The following is a 19,204-nucleotide window of genomic DNA, read 5'->3' on the forward strand; positions in this document are numbered from 1 at the left end:
ATCAGTTCTTTTCTTCTTCCTCCTGGTCGGGACTTACTAAAGAAGGTATTAAATTTGACTAATAAACTTAGGAAAAGTAGCTCACACAGTAGCTAAATGATGGTTTCAATCCGACTGGTTGAAACCTTGTACAAGATGGAGATAAACAGAAATCTCCTTGTACAAACCAGACAGAGACTACGGACTACAAGCGATCCTCCAACTGGGAACAAATCCTCACTACTTGACAATGAGAGCAGTTGGCTACTCTATACAAGACTGACGTTACTGGCCAGAACACCTGGTAACTGGCACCCTCGTTGGTGATACAATCAAGACGAACTCCTCACTGACGACACTAGTCACTACTTAACTGAGAGGGGCTTCAGACGACGGCACAAGTCACAACTCCACTTCAGAAGAAGACCCAACTCTTCACTCCACGTTTCAACGATTATGACACATCCAACGTATTTCTGCTACAATTCACAAATCTGGATTTGAAACTCTTAACCCCGGATGGATGTAGCAGTAGAAATACTGGATTTTTACCTCCATCCAATCAGAGACTAGGAAGACACTATTCTCTTTTACATAGAGAAAACTCTACTAACTGTAGTCAGTCTATTAGTTAGATACACCATGTGTATACTCTTGACTCCGGTGCTGTACTTTATTACCACCGTTTTTATCTTCAGTGTTTTACAGAGTCGGTTAGTCTGAGGTATATAGGTAAGCCTACTTCGCACGCAGAAATAAGTAGCCCTAGCTCTTTATACCTTAAGTCTGTAAAAGAAGCCCACATCGGGTCTGCCTTAACTGATTTTTGTAAAAAATATTCTCAATATCTCACCCGAAAAGCAAAAAAAACAATTGTCCAATTCTTCCCTTACAGACAATTAGTGATAGCATGTCAGCTTATCGGCTGTTTTAGGTAGCTGTGGTTGCTAAACATTATCTGTTTGATCAACTCCAATTCAAAAGCACATCTGAAATATTATTTCCGTTCACTTAAGCCAATTTATTGAAGGTGTTCCCAACAAGCTTCAGTTATATCGAATCTAGCCTCAAGTATGGAAGCATTGAAGCATTTTCTATGGATTATTAACACTCAAAAAGATTTTTGAATTAAGAAAAGGTCGGAAATTGTGAAAAATGATGGAACCTTCAAGTGTCAGTTTTTCCTGAAAAAAAACAACACTTTAGAAAGTATTTTTTACGGATTGATTCACGTTTTTAAGAGATTTTCAATGGTACTTTTTTGTATCTCTGGGCGAATGATAATATCGACCAAATTGGTCGGTTGACTATGCACAAAAAAACGAGGCTAGCACAAAATTTGTAGCATAAAGATAACAATCAATTTGGTGAGTTGGAACAATAAACTTTTATAATGAGCTCACGGTGGCTGAGTTGGCTCCTTTGCCTCCCTTGTTGTGTTTGCCACAGGGACTGTTCAGATACCACCACTTTTCCTTCAACATGTCCACCTCGTTCTTCTCCTGCAGCTCCAGAATCGCTATCGTCAACATCTTCCTGTGAATAGCAACAATTTCAAATTATGCTTGGTTCTCTTCATTCTGGCCCCTGTGAATAAGTTCTGTTCGGTCTAGCCCGAGGGTTGTCAAATTCTCATCCTTCTGGTCCATATCTGACTTATGGATTGTTCAGTCTGGACCGCTCTGTCCGCGATCCGAGTCCCTTTGGCTCAAGGATCGCGGACCCAAGTCCGTCGGGCTTTTGGGTCGAGGACCTCTTCCTAGGTAGAGGTCAACTAACTGTCGTATAAAGCGCATATTCTACCTGTTATGCATTTGAGGTGTTCGAAACGCAGCTCATAGTGATCCCAGAAGTTTCTATGAATGATAAATTATCTAATTGGAAACAGATTCCATGCTTGATAATGAAATACACGACTGCATCAAATTCTGCAGGTTCAACTTCCTCTTCTGGAGTGTTGCATTTGTTACGGGTTTCTGCTATCTCATCACACGTATGGTAGTTAATTTGAAACCCATCCAGGTAAAATCTGATTACGGTAATTGCATTCGCGTAACGATGCACAAAACCATTGCTGTTTAACTAGGTGCTAGGAAAATTGGCCGACGGGGCGTTTAGCCGATAAGGAAATGATAAATTTAGCCGACAGTTTTATCATAATTGGTCAGAAAAGTCTCCTTGGTCCATAAATCAGTAGTTCGGCGGACCATTATCTTTGATGTACGGTCGGGTGGCGCTCCACTTGGCTGCAACCCCCCTAACCCCCCCCCCTCTGACGGGGGAGGGGGGAGGGGAGGTTAGTAGTGGATGAAACAAGGAAATCAACCACCAGCAAAATTTGGCCTGTTCTCCAAACGCTAATCGCGCATGTCGAATAGGGCCAAATTTTACTACTTGTTGATTTCCTTGTTTTATCCACTACTATACATTCTCTCTATATTCACTTCTTTTATATTTTAAATCTATCATTTCTTGTCTCACTTGGTGCAAACCACTAGTGTCGAGTTAAGCTGGTAATTAATCGTTATCAGACGGATAGTTCGGGTTCTATGCCCACCGACTCCGGTGGACGTATCCCAGATACTAGTATAAAACTAGTGAGACCGTGTAACAAGCACGTAAAACCAACTTGCGAAAATCAACTTGAACAAAAAAACCAGCTTAGCTCTTTTATAAAATTTAACTTTTTGCTAATATTTATATAATATTAAGATCCTTGTTTTTATTTACTACTACATATTCACTCTAAGTCTGACATTAAATTAAGAATTGGCTTAATTCTAGAAAATAATAATAAAAAATAAAGCAATATCAATTAAGAAAAAAGTTCTAAATCTAAAATATCAGGGAACGGACTCCGTCCGTGGCATGCCAACCTGCTTTGTTTACCACGAGCAGAGCTCGTTCGCAGATATATTAATAAAACCCAAAAACTACATGACAGATAAATTCAAAGAAGAAGAATTAGCTCCTTGAATATTATACTTATGAACATGCTCTCTGAATTGATTTCTAGTATGACCATATCTATATCTATGAAGATAAATACATAGTCTACATTTCCTATTTCTAAATCTATATAAAGATATAAGTTTATAAACATTACACATACTACATGTTAGATATTGATCAGGATCAGAATAATGATATCCCAAATGTTCTATATAATCTTTCACTTTAACCATATTTTTACATACATAACAAGAATATTCTAATTCTTTACAATTATTACAACATTCTTTCCAAGGTTTATTTATACACTTATTGCATTTCATTTTCATTTTTCGAAAAATTATTTGATTATTTCCCTAAATAAATACATCATGTCTCAATCAACTAATACTAGTGTCATAAACTTCTGCGATGTCTGTAATTTATCCTTTGAAACAAAGAAGGGTTTATACAGAAATCAATCATACGATCTCAAACATAAGGAACTATTGGAGAAAATGTTTGAGTCTGAAGAAGAAGAAATCTCGGAGAGGGTGTATAATTCGTATGAAGATGATTATATTATTAAAACTAAAGCCAAAACCGAAAACAACATCTACTCTAAAATTAGATCGGCGAAGCCGTTTCACGGATATGAATGTAAAGAATGTCATGAAGAATTTAGGAATAAAATAGCTCTAACTACTCACTCATATAGTCATAATCGTAAGTATCTAGAAAACACAGAAGACTTTGATATAAACTCCAGTCAGAACATGAGAGAGTTTTATATTATAGATAAAGGTGGGAATTACATTGAAGATATAGATGAAGCAACTAATTACTCTTTAGAAGAAATTAAAAACTGTTACCAGTTCAGAAAAGTTAAGAGTTTTAAATATAAGATCACAGCCGAGTGTGAGTATAAAAAGAGAACCAAAGAAGAAGTTAAAACTACTAAAATATTTTTCAATACTGACTATATTATTAATAACGCAATATATGAAAAAAGATACTTCACACAATCGGCGAAGCCGTTTCACGGATGGTTAAACTTTGAAAAGGAAGCATATGTAGGTTATGGTTATGATTTCGAGTTTCTTGGAATAAGAAGTATTCAGTTAAACAATGAACCAACTAAAGCATCTATTGGTACCCATATAGATTTACCAGCTGATCTCAAAAACTCTAAATCAATATTAAATTTACAAAGTTATAAATACAACTGCTTGCAACTAACTATCACCGCATGGTTACATCCAATCATAGGCAATGCAACTCGAGAAAGTAAATATGTAGATAAACTAATTGAACCAAGACAACAACATGAAGATGACTTTGGTTTTTTATTAAAAATACAGAAATTATACAATATTAATATTTGGTTATACACCCCCTGTCGTGGAGGTAAAATAGAATTGTTTGAACAAGTGGATGATTTTAATAAAGATAGAAAAGATGTAAGAATACTAGTTTGGAGTAATGGTCAAATAGAACGCTGTGCCCTAATAAAAAATATAGAAACCCTGTTAGATCGCCCAAATAAAAACAAAATTAAATATTATTATTGCGATAGGTGTACCTTCGATATACAATGTTGCATTGTTGAAGTCTCAACTAATGGTTATGGCGAAGCATGGTTGGAGACCCGTAAAAATGTAATAACTGAACATATTCCAATAGCTGTGGGTTACACCTGGCAAGGTAACTTCAAGCACTACTTCGGTCTAGGCTGCATCAAAAGATTATTTGAAATAGAGATCTGCTAGAGATCTATTGGAAATAGAAACAGAGAATAATTTCAAACATAATGAAAAGATGACATTCACAGAAGAAGACAAAAAATTATATCATGAAACTAATAACTCTTGTCATATCTGCAGCAAAACATGTATTAATAAAGTAAGAGATCATTGTCATGAAACTGGTAAATGTAGAGGACCAGCATAAACAATATGTAATCTAAGATACAAACAACGAAACTTCATTCCAGTAATTTTCCATAATGGCTCTGGCTATGACTTCAACCTACTATACAGTGAACTCTTCAAACAGAATAATGATAAAAGAAAAGTAGATAACATACCACTAGCTGCTGGTAAGTCTAAGATGTTTAGCATTGGTTGTCTCAAATTCTTAGATAGTTATAACTTCTTAGCTATGCCTCTAGATCAAATGGCAAAGAGATACGTATGTAAAACTAAAACATTATATCCATATGAATACTTTGGTTTAGACACCTACCAAGAAGTTATAGGTAATCTAAATATAGAAAACTTCAAATCCTCTCTATCTAATAAATTACCAACACAAGAAGAAATCGATAGCTTTAATAAAGACAACAGTCATAAAACTGGTAAAGATCTAACTGTTGAGTATTTACAGAATGATATGGAAATATTAGACTACTGCATGAATGAATATGTCAAATTAAGTATGAAATAATTTGGACTCAACCCACTACACTATGTAAGTCTACCAGGTTATAGTTTTGATTGTTGATTAATGTCAAACGGTGTTACATTAGATACAATGCAAGATAAACAAATGTTAGATGATTTTGTTGGATTAAAGAGAGGTGGTATGTGTGGAATAATGGGTGATAGATATGTTAATCGGCAAAGCCGCTTCACGGATAACAGTGATGGTAAGTCCATCAGGGAACCTGTTTCGCAGATGGCAGAGCATGACCGAAGGTCCATATGGTACATAGACGCAAACAACCTATATGGTTATGCAATGATGCAAGAATTACCTTATAAGGACTTCCAATTTACTACTACTACTACTCTAGATGCAATATTAAATACTCCAGATGATAGTGATCATGGTTAATATATAGTTTGTGATATTGATTATACTAATGAATGTAAAGAGAGAACGGAGCAGTTAGCACTAATGCCTAATAAGAGAAAGATAAATGATAATGAATTAGGTTACAGAGAAAGAGATGGAGGCAAGGCAAGATCAGAGAAATTAATCTTAGACCAAAACAACAAAACAGAATATATGATTCATTATAGGATGTTAAAGTTCTATGTTAAGATGGGAGTAAAACTAACTAAAATACATAGAGTAATTAAATTTAAACAAGATTATATATGTAGAGATTATATAAAAAACAATACAAATAAAAGAGCAACAGCTAAAACTGAAGCAGAAAAGGATGTAAGAAAACTAATGAATAACTCCCTATATGGAAGAATGTGCATGAATCCTCTACACTTCTTTCAAAGCATGTTCTTGCATGATGAAGAAAATATAATGAAAAGTGTCAGTAAACCAACATTTAAGAATATAACTAGATATAGAGATTATAGCCAAATAAAATATATAAAGAAAAAAATAGAATATAGCTCACCTGTATATGTAGGAGTAACAATACTCGAACTTAGCAAATTATATATGTTTGATGTATTCTATAATATTCTACAACCATCCCTCAAAGATCTAACACTTCACTATATGGATACGGACAGTTTCGTATTAAGTTATTTTGAAGGTAAAGATAGTGATAGGTATGGACATAAGTAATCTAGACATACCTATAAAAACTAATAACAAAGTCCCCGGCAAGTTTAAGCACGAGCTGCGGAGCAGGATTAATGAGGAATTTATAGCATTGTCCCCCAATACATATAGCTTCAAAAATTATCCTAAAAACACTAAAGAAAAAGGAATAAAGAAGCATAATAATGCTAGGCACATAGATTATTATGATGCATTAATGGATAATACGCAGAGAACAGGAGATGAAAGCAGAATACAAAAAGTTGGGGATAGCATGACAACAACAAAAACAAGTAAGATTAGTTTAAATATATTTGTTGATAAAAGGTTTCATGTACCCAATATAAAAAGTTATCCACATGATAAGGAACTATATTTATTTAAAAGGGATTTGATAAATAGGATCCGAGAACGGATTTCATCCGTGGCAAGCCAAGCGGCTTCACCGATTAAGAAACTATATAAGGATAAGGATAAGGATAACGATAAGGATAAGGATAAGGATAAGGATGTAGATAAACTGATCTGCGAACAGACTTCGTCTGTGGCAAGCCAAGCAGGTTCCATGATCAACGATATTAAAGAATTAACTATTGATAGCAATAGAAAATTAATGGAATCAGCTATTATATTATATAATGAGTTATTATAATTAGTTATTTTAATTATAATTATAGATCTAATTCATACTTAGTATAATATTTTTATATAAAAAAAATGACTAAGCTAGATGAACTTATAGATTTAAACTATCTAGAAAAACAAAACAGAAAGAATAGATTAGAAGATAAATTAAAACAACAAGAATATTATGGTGAAATATAAGAGTTAGTTGATCCTTTAACTAAAACGCTAAATACAAACAGTGAATCATTACTAGCCAATCTGCAAAGCAGTTTCACTGATAATGAAGCAATGCAAGCTCTTCAAAACCAAACATTAGCAGCACTCGAGGACAATGCTAATGCTTTAAAGAGTGTGGAGCACCAAAGACAAAGTAGCTTTCTTGAACAAGCCTCTCTCATCACCAACATTTGATCCACCCGTAACATTAAAAGATGATAGAGGTAAAACATTTACTGTAGACAACGAAATGATTGAGATTTTATTACTAATGGGTGAGCAAACAAATAAACAATTAGAATTAAAATCAGTTGATCCAAATTCAAACAAATTTAAAATAAATAGTGTAGATGTATCTCTAACACCTAATGGTATAAAAGAGAAAGGTAGAGTTTATGATTTCTTTAGGGGTTTCACTTTGTATGTTACTAATAAAGATGTAACCGAAAAAGATATTAGGGGCGAAGGAAATAAAATAAGATTGTTTCTAAGCGATATCAACTACAATAGAATAAGAGGAGATACTAAAAGTAATAGGGTGAAATTTATTAGAAGAATAGAAACCAGTTTTGCTCTACCAAGAAGAAATCCACGCCACCACACAGTTGATTCTAGCAGTGAAGAAACTGTTTACGAGAGTGGTGAAGAAGTTGAAGCTAGTGGTCTTACTAAGACTGACCCCACTAGATTAATAGAAAGATTAGAATTATTAATACTAGAAACAAAAGCTGGTCATGATGGATTACATAATGAAATGCTAGATATATCTAAGCAACTATTATCTATGAATATTATTAATCAAGAGCAACTAAATAATTTTGTTTTTAACTATGGTAAATGAATAATGATGGAAAAACATTAACAACATTTATTAGCTAAAGAAAAATTCAGTCCTCAAATAACAAAGTTTAGAAGAGAAAGAATAATACCATTATATAAAGATGAAACATGGTCTGCTGATTTAATTGATAAGTCATCTCTAAGTATATACAATAATAATTATAAGTTTATATTAGCAGTTATAGATATATTCACAAAATATGCATGGGCTATTCCATTAAAGAATAAATCTGGTTTATCTATAACTAATGGTTTTAAAATAGTATTAAGTGAACATCCACAGGGTGGCTCTGAACATAGAAAACCAGAAAATTTATGGTTAGATAGAGGTAGTGAGTTTTACAATAAAAAATTTAAATCTTTACTTAAAAAATAAACAAAACTATATTCTATATACAGTGATTTAGAGGCTGTGTTTATAGAGAGATTCAATAGAACATTATTACATATAATTAATAAACCAATGTTCATCAATGGTGATGGTAACTGGGTAAATATACTAAATGATGCAGTCATAACCTATAACAATAACGTTCATTCAACAATTAATATGACACCAGTTGATGCTTCTAATTATCCTCATAAAGTTAAATACTATGTTAAATCTACCAATGCAACACCAAAATTTAAAGTTGGTGATTATGTTAGAAATGCAGATAAACGTAATATCTTCTAAGGGATACACTTCTAATTGGAATAGAGAGTTGCTTAAAGTTAATGAAGTTCTAAAAACACAACCACCAACATATAAAATAGAAGATATTAATGGAGAGATAATAGAAGGTAAATACTATGAACAGGAACTATTAAAATCCGAGTTTGACTTTGAATCTAATAATAAAGTTTTAGAATCATTAAATATATTTCTTAATAAAAATAATGACAAGAAATAGATTTAACCAAGCGAAACATCATATGGGGAATGGAAACAACTTAACACTAAGTAAGGCTCGTGGGTTATTCCTAGAAGATAATGATAATATTGATATGAAGGATACCTATAAAATTACTAATGTACATCCTCCGATAGATGAAAAAGATGTTGCTAATAAAGAGTATTGTGACAATAACTTATTATCCTCTTCTAATAAAATAGACATTTTAAGTAGAAACATAACTGAACTAGGAAAGGGTGACTTTGATAAAGTTACAACTAAAACATTACAACTAAATGAAACACAAGTTAATGAAGAACTAATTAAAGAATTTATTAAATCAGCAAATGAAGTCTCAAATACTGTTAAGTTTTGTAATAAACTTGCTGCTGATACTATCTCTAAATATAATCAATTAAAACAAGAATTTGATAATAATAAGTTGTATCAAAATATTACTAACATACATTTAGATGATATGTTTACTAACGGTCTAAGAGAAATGAAAGAATACAATAAATCTCTTAGAAAAGTTATAGTACAATATATAAATGCTTTACTTTTACGAAGTACGTTAGTTGATAATAAAGAGCAAGCAAGACTTGAGAAGCATTATGGTTTTAAACAAGAAGATATAACGAAAGAAATTGAAAGTTTTTTTACTAATGAAAATAAGCAAAGCTATTACGGAGTTCATGACCAATCCAACAGCACCGACTGAGAGATTACTATATCCCAACTTGCCAACCGTGAATGAACAATACATAAATGAAAAGATTCAAGCCAATAATAAATTTAACAACAAAATTAACATTATAAAAGATACTAGAAATTTTTATGAAACTGAAACTAATAACTATAACAAGAAGTTAAGTAGATATGAAAATTATATTAACATAGCTGAGATAACAGAAATAGTATTATCATCTATAGCAACTGCAACAACAACATCAGTTGCATTAACAGGTATAGGATTACCTTATTCTATACCAAAACCTTTTGCTACAGCAACTGTTTGTGGTTCATTATCAAAAACAATTAATACTAAAATAAGAAATAAAATTATAAAGTATTCAGAAATGTATATTTTAAGTAAACAGTTTAGTGACAAGTTTAATAGACTATATACTAAATCAATGAAAGATAAAAAAATAGATAATGATGAAGATAATGAATTAGTTAAGGTATGTGAGCATTATAAGAGGAACAAGAAAAACAAGCTGAGTATTTTTTTAAACTAAAGTTAATAGTGTTTAGTAATAATAGTATGTTTAGTAATAACAATATTAGCATTAAATTTTATCGATAATCATAAACATAATATAAATATAATCATAATCATAATCATAAAAATAATATAATCATAATCATAAACATAATCATAAACATTAGATAATCAAAATCATAATCAAATAATTATCTCTTCTTAGTACCTAAGTATAACCCTCTTCCTTTTTGTACTACCTTTATACCTTCACCAGTATTTGCAAATTTAACTAAATCAGGTGTGGCTCATAAAGCAGCTCTAGGGTTTCTAGATGCAGCTGCACTTCCTATTTTACTTACTATTTCTAATGCTCTTACTGGATTATTAGCAACTTTCTTTCCGAAGTTAACTGTAGCTTCACCAACACTTTTAAAGAAATCTTTCAATCCCTCTGCTTATATTGTTGCATCAGATACGGTCATTGACTTATTCCTTTTACATTCAACACAATTACCCTTTAACATTTTAGTACCTTTTGAAGTAATAGCCCCACTTATATTATTAGTACCACTATAGTGTCTACCACCAACGCAATATGAATTAGTTTTGAACTTATTTAAAAGACTCATTTCTATATATAAAAAATAATGGAAGTTAAAAAGTATAATCCCGTTGTTGTTATTAAGCCTAAGCCTAAGCCTAAGGTTAGGCCGAAGGCTAAGATTAAGCTTGAAGCCGGAGGCTTATCTCTAGAGAATAAAAAGAAACTAGATATTATTTATGCTAGGGGTTTTGTTAAGACAATTAAGAAATAGTTATAATTATAATTATCAGGAACTGCTTGGCTTGACACGGACGAAGTCCGTTCGCAGATGATTATAGCTAGAGATAGATCTAAAATAATGACTAGGGCCATAGTTATAATTATAATTATGATACTATATCAACCATCTTATTTCCATCACTATTCACACTAAAAACCTTTCTAGTTAAAACTAATGCATGACATATAACATCGGCAACTGCAGCACTAAATTTAAAATTAAGTTGTGTTGGTTGTGGACCTATATGATCACTTTGATATCTAGTATCAAATACATATATTCTATAAATGCTTTTGAATGTTCTATGATTTGTATATGGTTTTATATTATGTGGCAGCCCATTATAATCTTTATTAAAGCTAACAATCTCTTTAAAAGCCTCATTATAATTATTGGTACCATAATTATTATTCATTCTATCCTCGGGATAAAACTCACTACCAATCTTACAATAACATTCAGTAACATTCATTATAACAAATGTACTTGCATCATGAGTTTTTTCATTAACATTATTTTTTTCAAAACCAACTATTATATATTGTGATCTTTCCATACCAGTTTCCATACCTAGATCAAACAAGAAGTTAGTAGCATTGGGTACACTCTTATAAAACGTCTTTCTTTCATAATAGCTAAAGTCTACAATATTCTTTTTACTTAAACCCTTTTGTACAATAATTCTTTTGTCATTACTAGGATCAATACTAGGCACACACCATGATATATCTCTAATGTCTATATTACCATCATTACCAATGCATCAGCACCAGCATTAACTCTAAATAGAGCTCTCTCATTATTATTTCTTTTTAATATTAGTTTAAATCCTAAACCATATATAATCTTTTCTAAATCGTTTACGAAACCAAATAGATCACTAATCCTAACCATCATATACATATGTCCTCTTTCTGCGGCAATATGGTCACCTTTAAATTGATTATCTCTATTACCTTGATTTCTAACGAAACCAATCTCATATTCATCATCAGTACTAGTTAATAACTTATACATTAATAGATTAGGATGACAATGATCTATATATTCAATAGTCCTACCACCACTAGTTTCAAGCTTAACTGAACTAAACAATGCCATCATACCATAATTAACTAATCTGATATTAGCATTATTAGCAAATACACCACCAGCATCATATTAATAACTGGTTCTTTGGCTCTAACATCATCGAATATCATTAGTTTCTTTAAGTCTTTCGGTAGTTTATCAGGAGATGGTAAATCTTTTATATCTTTAATAAATTCTATATTTGCTTTATCATTTATTCTTTCTAATCCATTGTATTGATCACCATTAGGTCCAATGATGTATAGCTCATCGAAATATATACTAGCTAGAATTAGTTTTTTTAATAAGAATGTCTTACCAAATTCACTAGGACCAGATATTTTACATCTAAAGTTATCTGGGAATTCAGCTTCAGTAATTATATTATCACCATTTAGCCATGATTGTATATCATCATTTATATTTACAGAGATATTGTTACTGAGACATTCTTTGTTGTTAGGTTTACCCCATTGATGTTTTTCATCAAAGAGATATATAAAATTATCTCTATCATTATCATTATCATTATCATTATCATTATCATTAACATTATCATTAGCATTATCATTATCATTAACATTATCATTATCATTATCATTATTATTATCGTTATCATTATCAATATTATTATTATTATTATTATTATCATTATCATTATCATTATTATTATCGTTATCATTATCATTATCATTATTTTTATCATTTACATTATATTTATCATTAACATTACAACCCAAACAAAAACACTCATTATATATTTCAGGACATTTAACTTGATTAACTAGAATATTCAAAGCACTTTTAATTCGAAATCCTCTATCAATAAGATAGATCATATATAAACAATAAGCCCCACAATAAGATTCATTATATTGTTGTATTCTTTCATGATCAACATATTCTTCTAAAGTTAATGGAGGGGTCTCAACACCAAAACTATCAAAGTAATACACAGGGCCGCCTTCTCTTCTTATAACTGAAACCCAATGTGTACCTTCAATTGGGTGTAGATTGACAATAATGTTGAAGTTAGGTTCCCCGATACTATCTGGAGTCTCATCTCTCATTACTATTTCAATTGGTGTTAGACTTATATCTTTACCTATATCGTTTATTCTGATATCGCTCATAGCACTATTATCAATATTAAATTGATTATTGAATTCCTCAAAAGTTAGGATAAGCATTTTTATATAATAAATTTAATAAGTCTAAGTCTAAATCAAGTCTATATTTTAAATATAAAAATGGAGACAGGTAGCGCAGTCATAATTTTTATTTTCTTAATTGGAATTTGTTTTATACTATTTGATTCAATACCGAGTAAATACACAAAACTAGAAGAAAGCTTTGGTGGATTTATGAATAGGAGTCTAGTTAGATTTGAATATGAAAAGTCACCATTATATACTTTTGTTTATGGTGGAACTGGTACAGGGAAAACATATTTTATTAGGCAATACTTAAAGTTATGTTTAGACTTAGACCAAGACCAAAACCAAAACCGGGACCAGAACCAAAACCAAAACCAAAACCAATAACAAAACCAAAACCAAAACCAAGACCAAAACCAAGACCAAGCTAAAAATATAGTTATATCGTCTAAAGATGACAGAGACTGGATAGATCCTGAGTCTAATAAGTTTTATACTGGTTTTAATAAATGTGATATAAATATGATCACAAAAAATAATATGCATAAACTTCAAAATTGTGTATTAGTACTTGATGATATGGGTGATAGGTTAAATAAGGACATAGCTTATTATTTTACTGAAGGTAGACATTATAATATTCAAATGATTGTAATGTGTCATAAACCAGCTCAAATAATTAATACAGCAAGAATGAGTTGTGATACTGTTGAACAAATTATAATGGACCTGATCTATTTAAAAACTTTAATGAGATATATAAATGTGAAAAAGACTTTAGTAAAATAATTAGTGAGTTAAATAGTAACCATTATAGTCGTACAGATGGGATGACAGATGAACTTCGTTATGGTATAATTAATTATAATAAGAAGGAAAATACTTTTATTATTGTTAATAGTAATAGAACAATGATATATGATTCAAGAGTTGGTTTCCTTGATTTAAAAGCTCTTAGTTTAAAAGATGAATTGGAAAGAGAGGATATAAATAAACTTATGGCATATATGAAACCACTCATGATAAATGCAACAGATAGAAATACCATTAATCATGATAATTATCAGTTTTATTTTAATAAACTTCTTACTTTAAATAATATTAAAATTCAGAATGATGTTTTAACAAAAGAGATGGTTAAAGCAAAAGGTTTAAAACAATTATCAAATATTGGTGGAATTATAGGTTGGGGTTTAGTTATAACTAGTTATATTTATCCTGATTCAATAATAAAAACTGTTGGAGCCGTGCCAATGAGTGCAAGCAATATGTTGAATAGAGCAAACACTTTGGTTAACGTTGGATATGGAGAAGATCTGCCAAGCAGGTTCCCTGATCTGGGAAATGATTATACTGATCTACGAAGTAGCTTTGCTAATATGCAAAGTGATTATACTGATGGTGAAACATGGACAAAGTCCTATTTGCAAAGTGATTATACTGATACACAAAGTGATTATACCGATCTAAAAAATAGTTTAGTTAATGGGGCACGTAAACCTGTTACACCCTTAGAATAACTACAAGAAGAATATATAAATGACGAGATGGGAATTTTGAATAGAAAGGGAGGAAAGTTTTTAACCAGACTATATGGAAATAATGAAGAATTTAGAGAAGAGGTTATAAATTTCGTTAGAAAAAAAAAATTAGGCCTTGAATTGATTTTAGACAAGAGATGTAAAACTAATACACTCAATACGTTAAGAAATAAATATTTAGCAGAGTGTATCGCATCTAAAGATAATACTAAAGATTTAATTGAAATCATGGCTAAATAATATCTGCGAAATGATTAGGTAAATACTAAATGATTAGGTAAACTATAAAAATGGAAACATTGCTTGTTTAAAATATTATTATGAATCATGTGATAAAGATAAAACTGATAAATGTATGTGTGGTAATATAATACTAAGTGGTATTTGTGCTAATAATTTTTCTCCATTGGGTTGTTCTTTAAAAAATGAATCGAGTTCTAGTTCTTGTTCTAGCTCTAGTTCTAGTTCTGGTTCTGGTTCTAGTTCTATCTATGACTCTAACTCTAACTCAAACCCTAACCCTAACCCTAACCTTAACCCTAACCCCAAACCCAACCCTAACCTTAACCCTAACTCTAAAGCCCAGAAGTCTTAATTAGAAGTTGTAATAAATGTGATTATATAAAACCACTAACTGATTTTGATGAGAGTAAGTATACATGTAGAAGTTGCACTTCAGCTAAAGTTAATTGTCCATATTGTGCTTCTTTTGTGAGATATGATGGGATGCGGGCTCATGTAAAGAAACAACATCCAGATGTAGATATACCTAAAGGATTTAGTAGAAATCTGCAAACGGACGAAGTCCGTGGCAAGCCAAGCAGTTACACTGATTTGAGTGAGAAAACAATTAATCCTAGTTGGCAAAGCAAGACTGTAAGTACTTTAGTTATTAGCCAAACTGAGGAAAGTTGTTCGTGTAAATATTATAATTTTGTATCATATATTAATAATGGGTTAAATATAGAAAAAGTAAAAGAAAATATAAATTTATTGAAGAGTATAGATAATTTGAAATAAAAGTATAAAAAAATATAAAAAGATCAAAAAAAGAGGGAATCACTCTTTAAGAGCGAAAAAGATCGATCTTTCTACTGGGGGATCACCCCGAATAAGAGTGAATCGCTCTTAGAGAGTGAAATGTAAATTTTGCTTTTATTTTTTTTATTTTTTGTTTTATTTTTGATTTTAATTGATTTCTGATTGATTTTTGATCGAATATAGAGCTAATATATATTGTAGTGGATAAAACAAGGAAATCAACAAGTAGTAAAATTTGGCCCTATTCGACATGCGCGATTAGCGTTTGGAGAACAGGCCAAATTTTGCTGGTGGTTGACTTCCTTGTTTTATCCACTACTGAGGTTGCGACCACTGATAGACCTCCGCTACGCTAGTTGACGGTCTATTTGTCCGCTTACAAAATTGTGATTTGAATTGGCCAATCACAGCTTCAGAGTTAATTTTATCGCTCATTTTACTTAAATTGTCGACTAAATTTCTCATTTTTTGGGTGTCGGCTAAAAGCCCTGTCGGCCAATACGGCGGCCACCGTTTAACTAAGATACAAAATCATGTATGAATAAGTAAGTGCCCACAGCTCCGACATGAACCTAGCTGAGGCCTGGAATTATGAAAAGACAGTCTTTGAGCAATAAATGAGATAAAAAAATTGATTCGACTCTAACAATTTCCTTTACTTTGGCTGGCGTTATTAGTGCTTTTCTCAAGTTTGGCTCCAAAATTGACTGTGCCACCAACTGTGGCTCTCGATAAGTCTTTTCATAAAGTTGAGGCATCGACTATGAGAGCTATTGGGAGTCTTAGCATCAACACAGAAAGCAGGAACGCATAAAAACTATAAGGAAGAAACTGTGCTGTGTAGTTATGGTGTAACTTACAGATATGGGGATTCCCTTGGGGTAGCCAATCCGTAGTTGATGACGTTGAGGTTGGGTCCCACTTTCATTGTGTTGCAGGGCAACTGTTGGTTGTAGTACTCCATCATCACTGACTCCATCAGGAAGGCAAACTTAGGGTTCTCCTGGACTAACTTCACACCATCTGCTGTCTGCAACCAAAGGCAATCAAGAGCTAAGGTTCCGGCTTTTTTGGACTACAGGAAAAAAATTATGAATTTGTTTTTTCCAAGATGATGAAAAAAAGGCGTTTGCATCCACTAATTGAGTTGAGAGCAGTACTACGGGTATTTGAAAATGTTATTTGAAACGGTATTTGAAAATGAGAACGTTTAACAGTTATTTTTAAGGTATGGATTGTTTTTCAAGAGTCTTTAAAAATAAGCGATTTGGTGGTAGCACATAATCAGCCAATCTGATTGCAACCAGTTTGTCTCCTTTGCGCAAATTCAGCCAAATACAGCAAATACAGTATGACAAAGTAGAGGGGAAGGAAATACGGGTACGAAAATAAAAAGCAGCAGTACTCACTGATCTCGCAAATTGTTTGCGATCTTTCATGAACAGATACATCCTCTGATACGTTCCCACTGTTGATTTCTATAAACAATAATGAATAAAACAGCTGATACATAGCAACTTTAATAAACATAACCGACTACCGTTTGCGCGAATTGCTCTCAAACAACGGGGGAGCGGTTGGCTTCGTCAGTAGCTAGCTGCGGTTTATTAAGGCTAGCTTTAGCTTAATTTAAGGGGCGTGAGGTGACCGCAGCGGGAGGAGGGTTGTGCGGAGAGGTGGGCAACGATGGATTTTTTTAGCTGCACGGGGCCACGTCTCACGACCTGATCGATGTGCAGGGATGGGGATTTGGGGGGGGGGGGGGTGGTGGTGTAGAGCTGATGCTGGTGAGGGGCGAAAAAGGGGGTTCAACCTCTAAGAACCGCCTATAACACCATGAGTATACGTCTCCAATACAGTTTCCGTGAATCGCCATTAAAAAGACCACATGACTATTATAATTGCTACATATTTTGTTTGAGAGCAATTAATAATAAGTACTCTTATGAAAAGACAGCGTTCTTCGAACATGCGTGCTTTTGACTAGTTAGACATTTTGACTTCTCTATCAAATTTTACTGCTAGTTATTTGTCAGTGAAAAGGTTCCGCAACGATACAAAGCTATACTGAACGGCAAACGTAAGTCAGCAGTCCTATTTTTACAAAGTAAAAATCCAATTTTGGAGGCAAAATTACTCCAGCTTGAAATCACATTTTGAAAACAGTTTTTACTCCATTGATCCCGTACACTAGTTCTCACGCCGCCTACCTATGAAGTTCAGATAAAACGCTAAGTTCACTTAACAGAAATCTCAATGTAAAGTTGATGAACTTCATCTAAGTGTCTTAGTAAAAAAAGTTGTCTCAAAATGTGATATGTTTCACGTTGGTTCAACTATGATTGAAATTGCATTTGCGTTAGACATGAGATAGAAAGAAGATGTAATAAAATGTGGTTTTCTTTGTAATGTCTAACGCAAACGCAAACTCAATAATAGTCGAACAAACCTGAAACATGACACATTTTGAGACAATTTTTTCGTGGATGAAGTTCATCAACATTACATTGAAATTTTTGTCAAGTGAATGTTGGATTTTATTTGATTTTCATAGGTAGGCGAGAGAAGTAGCGTACTGGATCAATGGCGTAAAAGTTGTTTTCAAAATGTGAAATTACGTTGGAGTATTATTGCCTCCAAAATTAAAAATAGGGGTGCTAACTTACTTTTGACGTTCAATATATGATTGAATACCGCTATTATGATTGAAACAATTGGGTCAAGTGAATCGTAATTAGCAGCATTACTGTCTGTTTGACAACATGGCTGTACACGCCTCAATAACGGCTCTTCGAGGGACTGCGAACTACTACGAACTTTTGATTTGCACACTTGCAATTAGTCCTAAAAATTATCAAATTTAGTTTCATCGCTATGTTTTTTCAGACACACATAAGTAATCAGAATTCAAATTTTACACGTTTAATTTGTTGCTGTTAAAGTTGATGATCAGATCAAAATCGTGAACATAAGTGTAATGCACAAGAGTAAGTAAGAATCTTTTCAACAACTGCCCCTCTTTCGTACCTAGAAGAGAATCGCCCTCTTCTGTGCTATACTTTACCACAATATTACTTGACCTACAGTTTAGATATCCAGATACTAGTTTAAGCGCGATTGCGGACCGCTGTTCACGGTCATGCCTCATGCGCTGTAGGATGTATTCCGGAAATCACGGGTCGGTTATAAGCCGCGACGCGCGGGAAGCGCTCCCACCGACACGCCGGTCGGAAATTCTTTGCTTTATATCCCCATTCGGCTAATTAACATAGCACGGCGTATTTTATTCTTTTCATTTTAACATAGTGTGCGCATACGTGGAAAGTTATTAATCATCTCTGATTGGTTAATGAATTGCTCGCTTAGGCTCTACTCAAGAATAGCC

The 19,204-nt window shown here is 32.5% G+C and overlaps 1 protein-coding gene across 1 annotated transcript in view; it reads right to left on the bottom strand.

Moving 5' to 3' along the window:
- The window catches only part of LOC142340032 (glutamate receptor 2-like), a 118,391-nt gene that overhangs the window by 24,449 nt on the left and 74,738 nt on the right, over nucleotides 1-19,204 (bottom strand). Inside the window, exons 14-16 of the mRNA XM_075390430.1 lie at nucleotides 17,229-17,297; nucleotides 16,680-16,849; nucleotides 1,383-1,515 (exon numbers count right to left, since the gene is read on the bottom strand). Coding sequence (XP_075246545.1) covers nucleotides 1,383-1,515; nucleotides 16,680-16,849; nucleotides 17,229-17,297 — 372 coding nt within the window. The remainder of the gene's footprint in view (nucleotides 1-1,382; nucleotides 1,516-16,679; nucleotides 16,850-17,228; nucleotides 17,298-19,204) is intronic.

The sequence above is a fragment of the Convolutriloba macropyga genome, chromosome 5 (genome assembly GCF_964194025.1).
Source record: "Convolutriloba macropyga chromosome 5, txConMacr16.3, whole genome shotgun sequence".
NCBI classification, from domain to species: domain Eukaryota; kingdom Metazoa; phylum Xenacoelomorpha; order Acoela; family Convolutidae; genus Convolutriloba; species Convolutriloba macropyga.